Source organism: Petromyzon marinus, chromosome 2 (genome assembly GCF_048934315.1).
Source record: "Petromyzon marinus isolate PM22_M1 ecotype Great Lakes invasive population chromosome 2, UKy_Petmar_22M1.pri1.0, whole genome shotgun sequence".
Taxonomy (NCBI): Eukaryota; Metazoa; Chordata; class Hyperoartia; order Petromyzontiformes; family Petromyzontidae; genus Petromyzon; species Petromyzon marinus.
In genome coordinates, this window is record NC_133668.1 from 11686439 (window position 1) to 11706107 (window position 19669).

The 19669-nt window shown below is 43.0% G+C and overlaps 1 protein-coding gene across 2 annotated transcripts in view; it reads left to right on the forward strand.

The window, feature by feature from the left end:
• The window catches only part of LOC116947419 (acid-sensing ion channel 1-like), a 134938-nt gene extending 115579 nt beyond the window's left edge, over window positions 1-19359 (forward strand). For both annotated transcript variants that reach the window (XM_032963125.2, XM_032963116.2), the window contains 5 exons: window positions 3288-3441; window positions 4073-4164; window positions 4381-4460; window positions 10698-10778; window positions 11035-19359. In XM_032963125.2, coding sequence (XP_032819016.1) covers window positions 3288-3441; window positions 4073-4164; window positions 4381-4460; window positions 10698-10778; window positions 11035-11121 — 494 coding nt within the window. In that variant the 3' untranslated portion in view covers window positions 11122-19359. The remainder of the gene's footprint in view (window positions 1-3287; window positions 3442-4072; window positions 4165-4380; window positions 4461-10697; window positions 10779-11034) is intronic.
• Window positions 19360-19669: the final 310 nt, after the last annotated feature.

Consider the following 19669-nt stretch of genomic DNA (forward strand, 5'->3'; position numbering starts at 1 on the left):
CTCGTGTATAAGGGGTTACCTAGTGATAGATACGTCTACACCAATTATGTAACCAGTTCCGATATAAGGCAGTGTTGATAAACAGGTTGCCTTAAACCACGAAGTGTGTCTCCATTTATCAGCACTACAACTGGTGTCAGGAGTTATAATAGTTGGTGATAGCGTAGTCCACTCATATTAACAAGGAGGAAGCAACTTCCAAGTTCGTCTTTGGACGAGGACGACCACGACGACGGGGCTCTCCCACAATCGACCCTGGGTGCTCAGGACCCGGAGATGGAGCGGGACGCTGTTATGCTGGCGATGCAACGAGATGACCGAAACCTCACCACGCCGCCGCCTCCAAGGATTGAGCGCCGGACCAAGAAAGACGTTATGGGAGACCTCCTGGCCGCCATTACTGCTTTAGCTGCCATTATGCAGCAGGAGGACAACGAGGAGATGCCCGTGCAGCGTCCCGGTACTTCAACCGCTGCTGTTTCCCGCGCGCGGGAAACCGGAGGGACACAAGCAGCGCAAGCAGCCGCCATTTTGGATAGCAGGAAAGGAAACAACTCCTGCCAAATTGCAAATTCCGCCGCCAGCACTACCCCAGGACCATGGACTCAAGAAGAGGCTGCCATTCATCAAGGAATTTACAGCAACTGGCGGCAATTGGGAAGCATTTAGTCGCCAATTTACTGCCGCTTACAAGCTATCCAACTGGACGGAGGAGGAGGCGCTACGTGTGCTGCCAACAGCGTTCGACGACGACGCTCTGGCGACGTTCGATGCTATTCCCGAAGAGGACAAGCCCTCTCTGTCCCAAGCTCTGGCTCAGATGGAGCTAATCTATGCTCCTCAGTCGCACAAGCGCCAGAAGTTCGCCACGCGGAGACGGGGGGAGGCCGGGACGCCTTTCGCAGCGCGCTTCTGGCGTTACCGAAGTCAGCCTACCCCAGGATGGACCAGGTCGGCAGGGACTCGCTGGTCCTGGAAAAGATGCTCTTGCTCGCCTGGACACTACAGGTTGTGCTGCCTGTGATGGAAGATGATGACCTCTCTTTGCTCAGAATTGTGCGGTGCCTGGAGGCACACTTCAGCATTCAGCGACACTCCGACGTGGCTGCAGGCGTCCTTACCTCCACGGACGGCGGAGCGGCCGAAGACGGAGCATCGCCAAGAGCCTGCGCTTCCTTCTCCGGGGGTAGGGGAAGGAAGGCAAATGGGAGTCTACACGGCGACCGAGGACGTCCAAAGGAACCTTCTCGCCAGAGGGACGGCCGATGGCCTGGCCGGTGCCGGACCAGTCGGCTGCCACCATTACTGATGCTTTCCTCCATGGGTATGTTTTGGATAAAGGAGCCCCGGAATGTCTCCTTACAGACCAGGGCAAAAAAAAATATTTTAAATTATTCAAGGAAGTGTGCAGCCTGTTGAGCATAAGAATAGTCCACACTTCACCCTATCACCCACAGACTGATGGCATGGTGGAACGCCTACATAGGACTCTAACATCCATGCTGTGTCACCAGGTCACTGAGGATCAGTCTGACTAGCACCTGCACTGTCCTGTTGTTCTGGCGGCGTACAGATTGGCCCTGCACGCATTCACCAGCTTCTCGCCATATTTTCTTATGTATGGGAGGGAGTATGATCCACCCATCGAAGTTCAATTGAATCCGGAGCTGGGGAAAAGGAAACTGGCCGACCCCTTGTGCCTTACCCTCAAGCACTTGTCAGAGGCTAGGGAAGCCTCTCGGGGGAATTCGGGCCTGAGGCAAGCCGCAAATGAATGGCTGGTTGCTCTCCGGGAATCTGGGACTAAATGGGAGCCGGGTGATAAGGTTTGGCTCCACTGCCCCCAAGTTCCGATGGGTACGTCCCCGAAACTGTACAAGCCCTAGCAGGGTTCCGTCATAATCGTTAAGGTAGGATAGCAAGCCCGCAGAGTGTACGCATTCAGATCGGTCGCAGGCACTGGTTCGTGCATGCGTTGCGACTGAAACCTTTTTATCCGCACGACAGTGCGGATAAAAAGGTTTCAGTCTGCACTAACTGAGGGCTGTGTGTCAGGCGCACCCAGTGAGCCAGGCCAAGGACTAGGGGACATTGTCCATTAGGCGTCCACTGACTCTCTGCCCAAAGGATCCCAGCACTTAGGGACCGCGGAGCGACTAGCTTCACCTGCAAGGGGCGGACTTCCTCCAACGTCTTCTCATTCTCCTTCTCCTCCGGAGAGGAAAAACCTGTCAGGACCACTTCCAACGGTCCCTGGAGGCCCAGCGACGAGGACCCGCTCTAAAACGAGCCTCTTAAGTGACTTTCATGTTCACTTGAGGGACAAGTCCTAATGCCGCTGGGTTACATTTGGTCACTTTTCATGTTGTTATTGGAGGTTAGTTACAGCCGGGGTCGGTTGTGTTTTGTAAAGGGGGGGTAGTATAATGACGGTATATCCACCACTAGGGGGTTAGAGCGCTGTTGCCACCCACATGGGTATGGCACACGAACGGCCCTAGGGGGCGTGATTCGGGCGGTCAAGGGAGCGAGTCGTCTGGGAGGTGCGCAGCCAAAGGGTGGGGCAAGGCCACGCTGAACAGGATAAAAGGGAAGCGCCGAAAGCGTCGAGGGTCGGTTCAGAGGGTAGCGTTCGTCGGGTCGTGGATCTTCAATAGCCTCGTGTATAAGTGGTTACCTAGTGATAGATACGTCTACACCAATTATATAACCAGTTTCGATATAAGGAAGTATTAATAAACAGGTTGCCTCCAACCACGTAGTGTGTGTCTCCATTTATCAGCACTACACATTTAAGAAAGGCCATTATGGTGATTTAAAATTCGCCTCTAATCACTGTACCTGATATGAGTTCAATGATGACGTCACCCTGCTGCTCTATATAAAACCGGGAGCAAGCAAGGGCTTTACCATTCTGGCGAATTGCCCGATGATGCTGGATGTATTTACCAGCGAAACGTCGTACTCAAACTGTAAATGTTGTGGATTCACTCTTCAACACACCGGTGGGCTAAAGTAGTGAATTATTTGTCTTTTGTCAACGTGACACTTTTTTTGCTGATTGGCCGTGTTGGGTGGTGGAGGGTTACGACACATTTATAAATAACGCGATCTAACCCAAAAACCTTTATTATGAATTTGCATACAATGTAAAAATATGATCTTGTACTCGGTTTTAAAAATAACTGCTGGTTTTATATATATTTGAAGTTAGATTACAGCCCTTGATTGTTGAACGAGTGCGTAATTTAATGTTTTGAAAAAGTGCAGCTGCATATGTTCTTCAGTGTTCTTGGTGGAGAAAGACGACGACTACTGTGCGTGCGAGATGCCGTGCAACATCAAACGCTACGCAAAGGAGTTGTCAATGGTGAAGATCCCCAGCCAGGCCTCTGCCAAGTACCTGGCCAAAAAGTTCAACAAGACAGAGGCATACATTGCGTGAGTAGTGTTAGCACCAACCAAACCTATTCTTTAGCACACAAATCTGAGGACCTCTCGTACAGGGAGAAATGGCGTTACCACCTTGCCTGTATTGCTACCTTTTAAAGAAGCCCACCAGGTCAGTGGTCCCATCTGTGATGATGTCAGGTAAAAAATATTGTGATGCTCAAGTGAACGTCAGGCAGTGCTCATTATTGGTAGAAATTCCATGCATAAATACATGGGGGACCGTCTTTTCACAGGATACCCACTTTTGATTTCCCAGAAATTATTACTCATTTAATAGATACTGGGTGGGATGATGGGCTGAGTCGACCCCAGATTTGACCTTGAAACCTTTCAAACACATTCGAAAACAGAGATGTGCATAGTCGCCATCTTCTATCCTCATTGGTTCGTAAACTAGAATTTGCCATGGTTTAAGAGTCCACAGTGAAGTAATTTTGCACGAAACTGCAACACATGGTTAATGCACATTTCGACATACTAAAGGCAACATTTACAGATTTTAAAACAATATATATAAACCCAACAACATGTAAACGAATGTAAAATGATCATACCATACTCTCATTATGCAAATATACTCTTGAAGTGGCTGAGCACGTGGTGATGCTGCCCTTTACAGGGAGAACGTTCTGGTGCTTGACATCTTCTTTGAAGCTCTCAACTATGAGACCATTGAGCAGAAGAGGGCCTATGAGGTGGCTGGTCTGCTTGGTGAGTGTGGTCATGGCCACCAGCTCTTCAGCCTCCTGGCTGTATAAATATGCACAACATGGATTGCATTGCTATGACGCTATAATAGCCTTATGGCAAGATGCACGGTTGCATGTACTGTATGTATATTGAACTTTTTTCGCACTGTACGTAGCCAACCGTGCTAATCGGAGGTGCGCTTGCCTGGCTTGTCTGACAATATCCTCCTGTTTGAAGGTGATATCGGTGGCCATATGGGACTGTTCATTGGTGCCAGCATCCTTACCATCCTGGAGATCTTTGATTACCTTTACGAGGTAAGACATAGCCCTCATAAACCACTCCAGCCCGACAGCAAGATTTCTGCTTGCAGGCTTAATAGGTGTCCCTGTTGTACGCACTCCACAATCGACAGCCTCAAATTGCCCTTACGCTGTAATGCAGCAATGCAATGCTGTTACACCAGCAGTTTCCAAGTTAATGCCTAAATGCAAGTGTAGTAGATGTGGAAAGTAGCACTGGGGGTTGAGTCTAAAACGTTGCAAAGTTCATCACGACTGCAGTAGACTTGTGTCATGGATTGTGCCATGGACCCTGGCACTCTTGATCTATATAGCTCCATTTCAGTGAAGAGTATATGTTCACCAATGTGTCTGTACTTGACACCACTGCAATCATTGAAGACTTGGTCCAACAAGGACTGGATCCAGATGTACCAACTTTGGTAAGGCACTGTCTTACCAACACATACTTCACCTGGAATGGTACATTCTACAAACAAAATGAGGGTACCCCAATGGGTTCTCCCTTATCGCCAGTGGTAGTGAATTTTTCATGCAGAAATTTGAGACAGATGCCATCCAGACATCCACCCTACGTACTTCCTTGTGGAAGAGGTACGTAGATGACACGTTCGTCAACTGGCCACATGGCCTGCCCGCACTGAACCAATTTCTGAACCACATCAATTCCATACACCCATCTATCAAATTCACCATGGAAGTGGAAAAGGATGGCAAGCTACCATTCCTGGATGTTTTGATCGAGAAGAGACCTGATAGCTCGTTGGGACATTCGGTCTACATGAAAGCCACCCACACAGATGCCTATCTAAAGCCTGACTCCCACCACCGTCCAGTCCAGAAGAATTCCCTCATCAAAACACGACACCATAGGGCCAGTTGCATCTCCGACCAGCACCACCTCGCCAGTGAGTTGGAGCAAGTAAACCAAGCCCACAGGATGAACTGATACTCGGACCGTACAATCCACAAAGCTGTCTCCCCAGCCATACAGAGACAACCTTCTGAGGATCCAACCAAAACCATCACTTTACCGTACATAGCAGGGGTTACCAAAAATATTTCCAAAATCTTAAACAAACAAAAGATCCAGGTTCGTTTTGTTGTATATGAGCCTTTTCCAAAATTGATATTAACAATAATATCTGCCGATATATATATTTTAATAATAAAGGAAATAATGCATAAAAACACACAAACCCAAAAACACGCAAACACAGATGGAGATCATAAACAGGCCATAAATAAATAAAGAAATAATAAAACTCTCAAGGCAAGGATGTAACAGCTATCGGCGAAGATCTCCAGATGAACAAATGGTTGATGTGCCCTAAGGGAGGTCACGCAGAGGGAAGCCCTCCGCAAGCCAGACACGAGGACGCCCACGGGTTAAACCATATTTTTTTTCCTTTGTCATTAAAACAACGGTTAAAATTTAAAATGCAATAACAAGAATAACCTAAAATTAGCGATCCTCACGATCACTCCAATTAAGACCAGGCCACCAGATGCATCAGTGAATCCTTATCCAATAATTAATTCCCTGTCTAATGATTTTCACCTTTAATACTTTTACTGTTAAATCACAAGCTTGGGTATAGAATACCGAGTCACGTCGAAGGTTTTCGAGAAGGAATGAGGCGAACGGGCAAACTTACGAAAGAGTTTAAACAATATCCCAAGCAACCCCGACCACCTTTGTATCTCCCGCAGAGCGCGAGGAAGCAATTTCACACCCTAGTGAGGAAAGCTGATGTTACGAAGAGGGTCGCCCCCTCCCCCTCCAGGGGTGTGGCAGATGACACACAAACACACACACGAACGCACACACACACACAGACCACGCGCCCCCCTCCCCTTTCCACTGCGCGGAGAGAATTATTTTTTAATATAACGGCTTTCAAAAGTTCAGTTAAGTTCAGTCAAGACAGATCAGCGAGTCAAGACGGATCAAAGGCACGAGCAGTCGCATGTAACGGCTGGCTCCGAGCCTCGCTGAGTAGCGAGGATCGCTGAGTCGCGATGTATCAACGAAAGTGAGTCCAGAAAGGGAACAAGTAACACTCAAAACTTTGTTCCGCCAATCAAGAGCGCGCAGCCATCCAGCAGCGGAAATAGACCGCCAGCACCGCCAAGCAAGCACGTGCAACGTGGCTCAACCAGCAGCGGAAAAGAGCCTGTATCTGCCAGCACGAGCAGCCGCCAACAACTTCAGCAAACCAGTGACCAAGCGCGTGCGACTTGAGTCATACAGCAGTGGAGGAAACCTGCTGTCAGAGAGCCGCCAACAACCTCAACAAAGAGAGCGCGTGCGACTCGGCTCACTCAGCAGAATAAAAACTTGACCTGTCGCCCGCGAGCGCAGCGTCAGATACTACAGCAGCGGAAAGAGCGCGCGCCGGCGCAGCTCATCCAGCAGTGGAGGAAACTGCTGTCAGCGAACCAGCACGGGCGCGTTCGCGCATCTTCAAGGAGAAAGAGCGCGGCCAGCAACGCCAAGCAAGAGCGTGCAGCAGCTTAGCCAGCAGTGGCGAGAAACTGCTGTCAGCGAACCAGCAAGGGCACGTTCGCGCATCTTCAAGGAGAGGGAGCGCGCGCCACCAGCGTGCCATCAGCACCAGCATCAGCACCAGCGCGTGCCAACAGCGCGCCACCAGCGTGCCACCAGCACCAGCGCGTGCCAACAGCGCACCACCAGCGTGCCACAGCGCGCAACTTCGCGTCACCAGGGCTGAGAGGGCAGCGGCCCCGCACTCAACACCCATCGGCGCGACGACGGCAAGCGTCGTGCTGACACTTTCAGCCAGCGGTGGACAGAAACTGTCGCAGCCGTTCTTATGCCCCAACCCCTCCCCCACACTCTCCCCCTCATTCCCCCACCGCGCCGCAACACACAGGAAACACATTTTGGACACAAGAGATGCTAACCTCGGCGTCTGCTTTACGGAAAGAATTGAACCAGTGACAAAGAAGACACACGATACGCATATCTGATAATCAAGAAGGGTTGCTCCTCCAAGGTGGTGCATTAAAAATCAATTCATAACAAAAAATACTGCTGTCATTGAGTTGCATAATAACCAATCGTCCTACTGTTAACAACGTGATGAGAATTGACTTGAAGGTCTATGAATGGATGTGGTACTGTATGGGCAATGTTTAAATACGAATTTATATTATAAGGTTAAGGTTTTGATAGAATAGTTTGCATGTTTTTAACCTCTCTCAACAACCGATCGATTGCGTTACGTGTCGGGAATTAACCACAGGTGCCGTCATCAAAGTGAAACAACGCAATCGTGATGGTATCATGTTAACGCTGTGTTGAAATTCCAAGATCGAGAGTTTTCATATTATCCAAAAATGAAAGTGTAGCTAGAAAATAAAATTGATTAAAGCAGAAGGTTTGTGTGTGATTCCTCCTGAAATTCTGCATAAAATTGTTCTGCGAATGAGATCTGAATCCTGGGGACCTATCACCACACATAATCCATAACACAGATAATTCATAATGTTCAATCGAGAGTAATCGTATCCTTATCGATAATACGGAATTAAATAGCAGAGTCGAATCGACTCTCTCTCATTCATGCTCACAACACCTACAGAACTGCATACGATCAATTGCATTGTTCCAATTCATAACACAATCCTCGTCACCGAGGCTAGACATAATAATCATAACGAACTACATTATCATAACCACACCCACTCGCATAATTTAATGATTATCTCTCGAATCAGCATAATTTCGGATAAATTATGCAAATTTCATTTTATTTTCATTATTTTAATCAATTTTCATAACACCTATATATACAACAGTTTCAACACATTACACAAAATCCGTGATTTAATCCCATCTGTAAAGGATGTGATTCCTGACATGCAATACCCTGGTGTCTACAAACTGAGTTGTGGTTGCGGCAGCAGTTACATTGGGGAAACGAAACGACATGTCTCAGACCGTGTTCGTGAACGCAAGGCAGATCTGAAACACGGTAGGACTAATACCTCTACCATTGCTGATCATTGATTTAACGCTGTGGGCTCACACGAAATTTATTTTTCCAAGACGGAGGTACTCTGCAAACCTACCGGCTACCTTCAGAGATTTTTTCATGAAGCCATCCAGATATATAAACACAGACACAACTTCAACCGAGAGGATGGGTACAAACTGAGCAATCATTAGAAAGACGTTATTAATCAGGTAAAGTCTTAATTGACTGTGATGTTTCCATCCTACTTGCCTATGTTAGCTGTTATTTCCGACTCTCTGTGTCTCTCTCTCTATGCCTCTCTCTTAGATCTTTCATGCTCACATGTCCTTTGCATTGCACTTTCATACTCACGTCTTTTGGATTGCACCCGTTGGGTTGCACTCCCTCGTCGAGGAGGCCGCTCTGTCTTACAGTTACATGATAATTTCTCACATTAACATCATGATTTAAAGCTTTCGTGACTGCAGGGATTCATATTCTTGGTTCTTTCGGTAAAGTCACGTAGAAGGGAAACAATAAAATATAAAACAATAAAATGTATTATTTTATTGGTTCCCTTCTACGTGACTTTACCAAAAGAACCAAGAATATTAACATCATACTAATCTCTCACATTAACATAGCCACTTCCGTGCATTCGTCGAGGAGGCCACTCTCCTTCTACAGATTACTATAAATAAAAATTTCCTTACATTTATGTTCAAATAATCTAAATGCATAGGAATAGGTTTTACCCTTTTAACTGGCACAAAAACTGACACCTTTATTCAAGGCATCATGTTTGCAATGACCACAACACAAGCAGTCAAAATGCAATCAAAAAAGACAACTCTGATAATAATATGCACTGTCCTTGAATTTGATTGGTCCACATCCGAGACAGCTTTTCTTAGAGCCTAGTCTCCATTGGTGTTGGACCAGAAGACGCCAAAAGGCGTACAACTCAAAAACAGCGCACTATCAGAGTATTGAGGGCTCGGGGTGAGCATTAACATTATGAGACCTCCTTTGCCAGAAACAAGATATAGGAATAGGTTTTACCCTTTTAACTGGCACAAAAACTGACACCTTTATTCAAGGCATCATGTTTGCAATGACCACAACACAAGCAGTCAAAATGCAATCAAAAAAGACAACTCTGATAATAATATGCACTGTCCTTGAATTTGATTGGTCCACACCCGAGACAGCTTTTCTTAGAGCCTAGTCTCCATTGGTGTTGGACCAGAAGACGCCAAAAGGCGTACAACTCAAAAACAGCGCACTATCAGAGTATTGAGGGCTCGGGGTGAGCATTTTTTGTGCCAGTTAACCCTTTTAACTGTGCCAGTTAAAAGGGTAAAACCTATTCCTATATCTTGTTTCTGGCAAAGGAGGTCTCATAATGTTAAATCTAAATGCATATTTAGCTTTTCAGTCCTCGTTATAAAAGTTATCTTATATTTCCATACTAAAATGTTTAATAAAATCTAGAATTTATCTGTGTAATTTGTAAACATGTAGCAATTGTAATTGTGAACCAAGAATAACACAATCTAAAAAAAAACGTCGGTGTCTTCCTCTAGTTGCGTTTGAAGGCAATCAATTGACATCTGACGAAACCGCAAAAATGCACTCATTTTCCATGGGGTTGATCATTCCTTCTTGGCTATTTCATGTAAAGCATGGGATGCATTATTTTCCATGGGGTTGATCATTCCTTCTTGGCTATTTCATGTAGAAGCATGGGATGCATTATTTTCCATGGGGTTGATCAGTCCTTCTTGGCTATTTCATGTAGAAGCATGGGATGCTTTATTTTCCATGGGGTTGATCATTCCTTCTTGGCTATTTCATGTAGAAGCATGGGATGCATTATTTTCCATGGGGTTGATCATTCCTTCTTGGCTATTTCATGTAGAAGCATGGGATGCATTATTTTCCATGAGGTTGATCATTCCTTCTTGGCTATTTCATGTAGAAGCATGGGATGCTTTATTTTCCATGGGGTTGATCAGTCCTTCTTGGCTATTTCATGTAGAAGCATGGGATGCATTATTTTCCATGGGGTTGATCAGTCCTTCTTGGCTATTTCATGTAGAAGCAAGGGATGCATTATTTTCCATGGGGTTGATCATTCCTTCTTGGCTATTTCATGTAGAAGCATGGGATGCTTTATTTTCCCTCTGCATTGCTGTCTTTTAACATAGAACAATATTTAACTGTCATTGGTAAACACTGATTTTTTTTTGCGTGCACCTCCCAACAGATAATCAAGTACAGAATTCTCTACTACTTCTGCCGTAATAAGAAGCAGAGGAATATCAGCGACAACTCCGTTCCAATGACCGTAAGTTCTGCCAGGCAGAAAACATTCACAGCACACAGCACTATATTACCACAATCTCAATGTCGGCATGGACTCATCCAAATATCTGAAAAGAGCACATAGCTCATAACAACTCAAAATTACATGGATTTGTTTTTAATGTGAACCATAACATTTGAATGAGCATGCATCGTCCTTTTTAGCAGCAGATGGCCATAGCATCTGCTCACAGGTTGGTGTGTTTGTGTGCGCGTGCATGTGTGTGCGTCCGTTGCAGAGCTCGTACGCGGCACCCCAGGGCCATACACAGGCCGCCATCCACCCACACGGAGCCCACGCCAAGTACGAGGACTTCACCTGCTAGGCGTGCAGGGTGCGGCTAGATCCTTACCCACGTGCACCACAAGCGACGCGCGCCGCTCCACACCGGCACAGACGGAGGGCGCCGGGAGAGGCAGAAATTCCCTTGTCCCTTCCCAAAAGCATAACCAGAGATTGGGTTTAAATTGACTTTCAAGCTTTGTAAATGCTAAACAAAGTGATTAAAACAGAAGATTTTTAATAGAACTTCTGGTTGAAATTATGAGGTTTTATTAAATACACAGAAAAATTATTTGCAGGTAGCGAATAACGTTCCAGTCTTTACTGCTGTACTTAACTCACGGTTTGTATTAAAATAGTATGGAGAGGAATAAAAACTCACTCTTCAATTACTTTTATAAATATTACGAGGGGGTGAGTGGCCAGCACCACGCCCATCCGCCTTTGTCTCCCCAGTGGCGATTTTCACACACCACACCACTTACTCGTTTGAGGTCGACCTAGGGGAGGCCCAGGACCAGTATAATTAATCGTCACAGGTGGTGGCTGTCGAGTGGGAATCGAACTCGGGTCGCCGGGTTCGTAGCGCAGCGCACTAACCACTACACTACCGCTCCCCACCACACAGACACAAACACAGACAGCACGCTAACCACTACACTACCGCTCCCCCCCCCACACACACACGCGTGCGCGTCCATAGGTACACATACACGCGTTTGCTGCAGACCCACACAACTTTCAGGGTGCGTACGGCAGTAAACGACTGAAGTAATAAAGCAATGCTGCGCGAAGAACGCCTTAGACCTGCAACACATTTGTTTGGCACTTTACCCACGGAGGGTTGGGGGGGGTGACATGAGCAGGCACACTGCGTGACGCTTCCACATGCGCGGGTCACATGACAGATGTGACGTCACAGCTCACTTGCCGTGCAAAAAATATACGCATTATTGAGCCCCCCCCCCCCCAAAAAAAATATACCAAAGTGTATTTTTATAATTTTTGCATGGTGTACAGTCTGGAAAGTACCCACATGGCAAATTTCAAGTTTGTTGCATGTCGGGAAGTACGCTAAACATTTGAACAGACACACATTCACAAATTTCCCTTTTATATATAGAGATAATAATTGGAGATGCAACATTCGATGTTCATTCTGGATATTGAAATGTATGGTGTTGATTGCACAAGAGTATTCCCAGACTCTAATTATGAATTTAACTGGTATATTTTTTACTACATCTTTGAGGTTGTTGCCATTTAATATATCCTTTATACTGCCTAGATACAAATAACCCTATTATATTCTAACAATAGAGCAATGACATAAATGAGGACAGTAACAGAAAAGTGTTGTTTAAAACAGAATATCGGATCATATATAACCCGTATCCTTTATAACTGATCAGTATACATTTGTCGATATTAAGGAACACAGTCGTGTGCAGTACATGAGAGTTACAAGGGTATTTGAATAACTATTTGAAGCATGGTTTGCCTTTCAAGTGTCTAAGAGATTAAAATGTATTTTTTGCATGGCAAAGCCTGCCAAAACTAACATTGATAGTATCAATGTGTTTTTTTACTCTGGGTAGTGCCATAGATAAACAATAAGAAATATGTATTTGTATACAGACTCTCCGTGTGATCGACCTGATCACATCCAATACTGTAGATGCCCCAACAACAATTATTGAAAATGTAAAAGAGACCGAATGCATTATGACATTAACTAACTTCTAATTAAGCGTAAAACACATTGAAACATCATAATGAGTGATTATAATATAAAAATAGGCAAAAGGAGCAGAGACGAGAGATGATTGGTAAGTTTGGCATTGTGACGAATGAAAGAGTGGAACGACTATTTGAGTTCAGAATCACCAAGGGCATAAAGGTCACAGCACCTTTTCCAAACAGATGGAATCTCAGATATGGACATGGATGAATTCAAGTAGAAAAAAAATAGAAGCTGAGATCTTCTTTGGTTCTTTCGGTAAAGTCACGGAGAATGAGAATAAAATAATAAATTGATCAAATAAAATAACACAATAAAATTCTCACGACGTTTCGGCCACAACACAAGCGACCTTCATCAGGTGAAGGGACGAGACTGTCTGGAGGACAGCGCTGGAGCGAACACAGCCAAGCTCAGACCGCGACCTTTAAGCTGTGTGAGAGGAAACAGAGCGCCTTGACAAAGGAATTAGCATAGAATTTAGCATTGAATGCTAATTCCTTTGTCAAGGCGCTCTGTTTCCTCTCACACAGCTTAAAGGTCGCGCGCGGTCTGGGCTTGGCTGTGTTCACTCCAGCGCTGTCCTCCAGACAGTCTCGTCCCTTCACCTGATGAAGGCCGCTTGTGTTGTGGCCGAAACGTCGTGAGAATTTTATCGTGTTATTTTATTTTATCAATTTATTATTTTATTCTCATTCTACGTGACTTTACCGAAAGAACCAAAGAAGATGAATCCTTGCAGTCACGAAAGCTTTAAATAAAAAAATACAAGCTGAGATTTTAAAGGAAAAACCTCAGATTAGTAGAAATGTGTCTGTTCTTGGAATATTCAACACAGGAAGTTATGACATAATATGATAAAAGTTACACTTAAACATACCCAGAGAAAAAATATTTAAAGCTTTCGTGACTGCAGGCATTCATATTCTTGGTTCTTTCGGTAAAGTCACGTAGAACGGAAACAATAAAATAATAAAAATAAAATAAATGTATTGTTTTATATTTTTATTATTTTATTGTTTCCCTTCGATGTGACTTTACCGAAAGAACCAAGAATATATATACCCAGAGAAGACAAATCAATACAGTACAGAAAACTCAAGAAAGTCAACATATAACAGGAAATAGTATCTTGACTTAAAGCTTTCGTGACTGCAGAAATTAATATTCTTTGGGTATTTCGGTAAAGTCACGTAGATAGGTGCAAAGAAAATAACAAAAACTACGACGTTTCGATCGCAACTCAAGCGGTCGTCATCAGGATCGAAACGTCGTAGTTTTTATGCTCTTTGGTTCTTTCGGTAAAGTCACGTAAATAGAAAAAAATACGAATAAATCACGACGTTTCAGGTGAAACAATACAGCAGGCGGACTACTGAGGAGGAAATGTAGCGAAAGAGCTACTGCAACCAAAGGTGATATACGTTTGTAGTGCGTACAACCCAAGGGTAAATTGGCGGGACTAGGGATGGAATTTGCAAGTCAATGTAATCGCAGAGGGTAGGGGTGGGTCACCTCCACCCTCCTCAGATTAGCCTGCTGTATTGTTTCATCTGAAGTTGATGGCTTGTCTTGTTATCGAAACGTCGTGATTTATTCGTCATTTTTTCTATCTACGTGACTTTACCGAAATAGCCAAAGAGTATGAATTCCTGCAGTCACGAAAGCTTCTAATCAAGATTGAACTGCCTCTAATGGGGAGGATTTCCACACATCTCAGACATGACTTCAACCGAGAAGGTGGATGCAACATTTTGCAATATTTGGAAGGACGTTGATCAACCAGGTAAAGTGTTAGCTGTTGTGTTGGCCGACTCTCTGAGTTGCATTACATTTCTAAGTTTGCTAAGTTTGATATCTTTTTTCTCTCTATCACCGTTTTCCTTCTGTAAATTTCACCCCCACCCTCTCGCCCGTGGCGGCAGCCCCTCCCCCTCCCCCCTCCTCGGATTAGCCGAGGTCACCCACCCCCACCCTCTCTGCGATTACATTGACTTGCAAATTCCATCCCTAGTCCCGCCCACTCACCCTTGGGTTGTACCCACCACAAACGTATATAACCTTTGTTTGCAGTAGCTCTCTTGCTACATTTCTTCCTCAGCAGTCCGCCTGCTGTATTGTTTCACCTGAAGACGATGGCTTGTGTTGCTATCGAAACATCGACATTTATTCGTTATTTTTTTCTATCTACGTGACTTTACGGAAATAACCAAAGGGTATGAATTCCTGCAGTCACGAAAGCTTATAATCAAGTCGTAGTTTTTGTTATTTTTTACCTATCTACGTGACTTTACCGAAAGACCCAAAGAATAGGAAATAGCATATTTAGACTAACTATAAATAACCCATTTATATCCGTGAAGTAATTTTTTTTCTTTATAAAACCCACTTTAACAATTGTCAATCTGATGAAGTTTGATGGGTTCAAGAACAATGGAGCAGTGTGAGTAAACTTGCATTGACATGTGCCTCCACTCCACCTGAACACCTTGTCGTGTGCTTTTCCCAATAAACAGACATTTTAAGTTATATTCTTGGTTCTTTCGGTAAAGTCACGTAGAAGGGAAACAATAAAATAATGCAAATATAAAAAAATAAAATTCTCACGACGTTTCGACTGCAACACAAGCAATTATCATCAGGTGTGATGCTGTGGTTTTCACACCTGATGATGATTGCTTGTGTTGCTGTGGTTTTCACACCTGATGATGATTGCTTGTGTTGCAGTCGAAACGTCGTGATAATTTTATTGTTTTATATTTTTATTCTTTTATTGTTTCCCTTCTACGTGACTTTACCGAAAGAACTAAGAATATGAATCCCTGCAGTCACGAAAGCTTTAAATCAAAATGTTAAGTTATGTCAGCTGGGTCCGGTGGCACACATCTGTTATTTAGCGCTTCGGAGGTAAGGGTTGGTGGCTCGTGCAAATATGAGACTCTGCTGTGCTGTAATGTTGCCAGAGGGAGGAAGTACAGCAGGTACAATAGAACCATGAATTTGCGCAAACCATTTGAGTGTTATCCTCTATTCTGTATGTTTTTTTTTTCTCCGCTTAAGCCAGCTTTCTCCTACGTGCAAACACTCAAAAAGGAAATGGCAAAATATCCCCATGCAGGATCCTCCTGAAACAAGTTTTGATGCTTGGTGAGGCTTTCCTGGAAAGATAAATCATATTAAATTCACATTATGCATTCATGACCAACTGTTTTCTATTATCAATCAGGCAAAGAGAAAATTAGATATTTCTATCACGTTATGTAAATGTAAAACAAACATAGAAGGTAAACCAAGCATAGAAGGTGGAGTCTCCTAGTTCGGGTTATTTGGCCAGCAACCGCAATCCAATGCACCTTCACACTGTGGTTTATCGTTCCTTACTGTAAAGGACAGTAAGCATAGACATATGTGGCCATTAAAGCTGGGTCAGGTCAAATGAAATGGAGGAACAATTTTTATTTGTTGTTGTTGTGAAGTAATTGATCGCTGGGTTGAGACCATTACGGTTTTATCTGACATGGGAGCCTAGGATTTAAGGCCAGGTGCTGGTGGTTCTAGCTTAAAGCTCCAGTAATCATTCGACCTCTGAACCACCAAGCCACATCGGTATTGAGATAAACTTTCATTAAAAGCTTATACAAACAGGACTGTACAGATGTATACATGTGCCACATGCATGTAGAATGGAATTGGTGAGAGTTTTAGATTCCGTGGCTACGCCGTATTTGCTCGGTACTTGGTGCACAGTGTGGGAGTGTAGCTCGCCTTCTTTGGTCACATGAGCTTGGTTTAATGTAATGATCGTCCACTGGCACAGTCGGATCTCTTGACCCCCATGACCCGCAGCCTGCTGCCTCCAAGATACTGTGACTGATTGCCTCCTCACCCTGTAAAAATTAGCATATTTGCATTTTTATTTTAGTGTTTTTTATTCTGTCAGGGGAATGCATAGCTCCGCTTTACTGTGTTTGACGTTCTGAATGCAGTAAGTCATTTAATCAGTAGAGCGTGTTTTAATTTGAACAACAGTACATTATATGCCATAACGTCATGGATAGGTTATTCCCATTAAATGGGTTTTGGAGGCAATTTGATATCTCCGTATTTTTAAACGGTTTACTGGTAAAACGTTTATGTGTACTGGGTGAAAGAATTTAAGCGTACTTAAGAAATACAGCCTAATATTGTACGAGTTTATTCAGTGCTTGAATTTTGCTGTGATGGAGGGTATTGTATATGGAAAAAAACATTCCAAAAATACTTCTTTTAAAATAAACAAAAAAACTAAGACTGGAAAATAGGAAAAGGCATTTCCATGATTTATTTTTTTGCTGAAAATGGCACAGAATTTTTGCAAAACGCTCGATTTAAAAACATACAGAATTGAAAACACAATTTTGGTGCTAAATGTAATTCTGTGGGCTGTTTAGAGTCATGAACATCTGCACCAGCTTCATTAGCAATGTTTTCAATCCAACCATATGACATTTTTGTCAAAATACTAATCATTAAATCAGTTGGTGGCATCCACCATTTATTCATAGCTGTAATGTCGAGATTTAACAATTGTCGAAACTCCAACACCAAAAAGGACACCTGCCAAATCAGTCCTTTATATTCAAAGTCAACAAGGAAAGCCTTTGTTGAGCCACGTTTATTTGTTGTTATGTGTTTGTGTGTCTTGTACCCTGGCAACATAATAAAAAATGTTTTAAACATTATAATGAAGTCCAATAACTATACAATGTTTTTTCATGATTATTGTTAATGTTCTATCACAGTGACAAACTTTAACTTTTAATGGCAGATTGATATCCCTTCTGATTTACGAAAATACACTAATTGATATCCCTTCTCATATTAAGTATTGCCGGCAGGTTTAAAAAAACACCGTGGTTATAAAGCAAAACGTAGAATATTAAAAGAAAACATGGGTGTGAGTTTCTACTTTATTTGGCTCCTCATTTACTAAAAGAATGAATCTGGAATCGTTACATTCAAAAACAGATTTACATTCCCCAAGATTAACAGGTACACACACTTAGATGGCACTAATTCGTTTTACGGCATGTTACGTGTGTGGTTAATGGTATAACCCGTGTGTGTTTACAGGTGAGGACAAGTGTATATAGTCACTCAGTAATTTCCGAGACATACATTTTGTAAACTGTAATTAATTTTAGTGAAACCACTGAATGAAAAAAAAATTCCCCCCGAAATCAGACTTGGTTTCTCCAACACCAACACAACCATGTGATGTATATTAAAGAGCACCCATTATATTCTTGGTTCTTTCGGTAAAGTCACGTAGAAGGGAAACAATAACATAATAAAAATATAAAACAATAAAATTATCACGACGTTTCGACTGCAACACAAGCAATCATCATCAGGTGTGAAAACCACAGCAAGAAAATTTGAAAAAAGTGGCGTTTTTTGAACGTTAGCACCACGGAATAACTGCCAAATCGCTCTCCGTGGTGCTAACGTTAAAAAAAACCGCCACTTTTTTCATTTTTTCTTGCTGTGGTTTTCACACCTAATGATGATTGCTTGTGTTGCAGTCGAAACGTGAGAATTTTATTGTTTTATATTTTCATTATTTTATTGTTTCCCTTCTACGTGACTTTACCAAAAGAACCAAGAATATAGTTATGGTCTCGTTTTATTCCTGGTGTGAATATTTTTTGGGGATATTTGATTAACTTTGTGGTGCATGCATTGTAAAGCATAAGAAACATCATTAATCCCATTAGTGGCAGTGCAAAGCCATTGGTATTACAAGGAAGTGCACGGATATGCAGCTTCAGCAGATACATTTTAGAGGTTATGGGTACCACATTGTGCAAGTAGTGGCAGGGTACATCAAGAATGACTAAAACAAAAATAGAGCACACCAAACATAAGTTAGGATAAAAAACAACACATTTTAACCATAATACTCTACATTGAACCACTCCTAGGTGTCCACTCTGTTTTTGTAAAGTTGTCTTCAAGACTTATTTGGGGAATTATTAAACCACTCATTAAATTTGATGTCTTTTCAACTTGTAAAGCATGTGAAATGGGCCTTCATAGCAAACCCCCCCGAGTGTAAAGTGGCATTTCAGCGAAGTCACACATGCTGAAAAATCCACTTTGTTGAAAATACAGATTTTTGAGGTTTTACATCCTCAGCAGGTCTTACTTGGAATCGTTGCCATCGCCTCAGGTGCGTACGAATGGCCGTTGAAATGCGCATTCAGTTGACTTTTTGTCCAGTCCTGCTCATTTGCTAGAATCACCATAAACCACCCATGAATATTGTAGTGATCTTTTACAATAAAAAGTGCTGACAGTTGGTTATAATTCACCAATGAGCACGAAAAGTATAATCAAATGGTTTAGCATAATTTAAAACTACATTTATCAAATGTATACATTTATTTTATACAAGAGGAAATGTAAATGTCATCATATGTCATGTGGTATATGTGTGCAGTGTACATCTATTTTTTGCCTAAGTCAGTAATATTTAAATAAAAATGTCAAGGGCATTCATTGTAGTGTCAAATGTTGGATTTCTCAAGGGAGAACTGGAAGACGCGTATGATTTCCCTAGTTTAACAGAAAATGCAATCATATTTAAAAGGCGGTAATTAATTGCCGATCCTGTTTTAACTCCTGTGGATGTTTTAATTCATTTCATTTAATAACCTGTAAAAATTTAACAGTTTTTACTCACGAAAAAATACAAGCAGCAAAGACGATAAATATTGCTGTTTTATATATGACCTTCTATTCAGGAAACTTGGTCATACGAGACTGCTGCTGCGTTACCGAGGTTCCTATGAACATAAAGATATCAAAC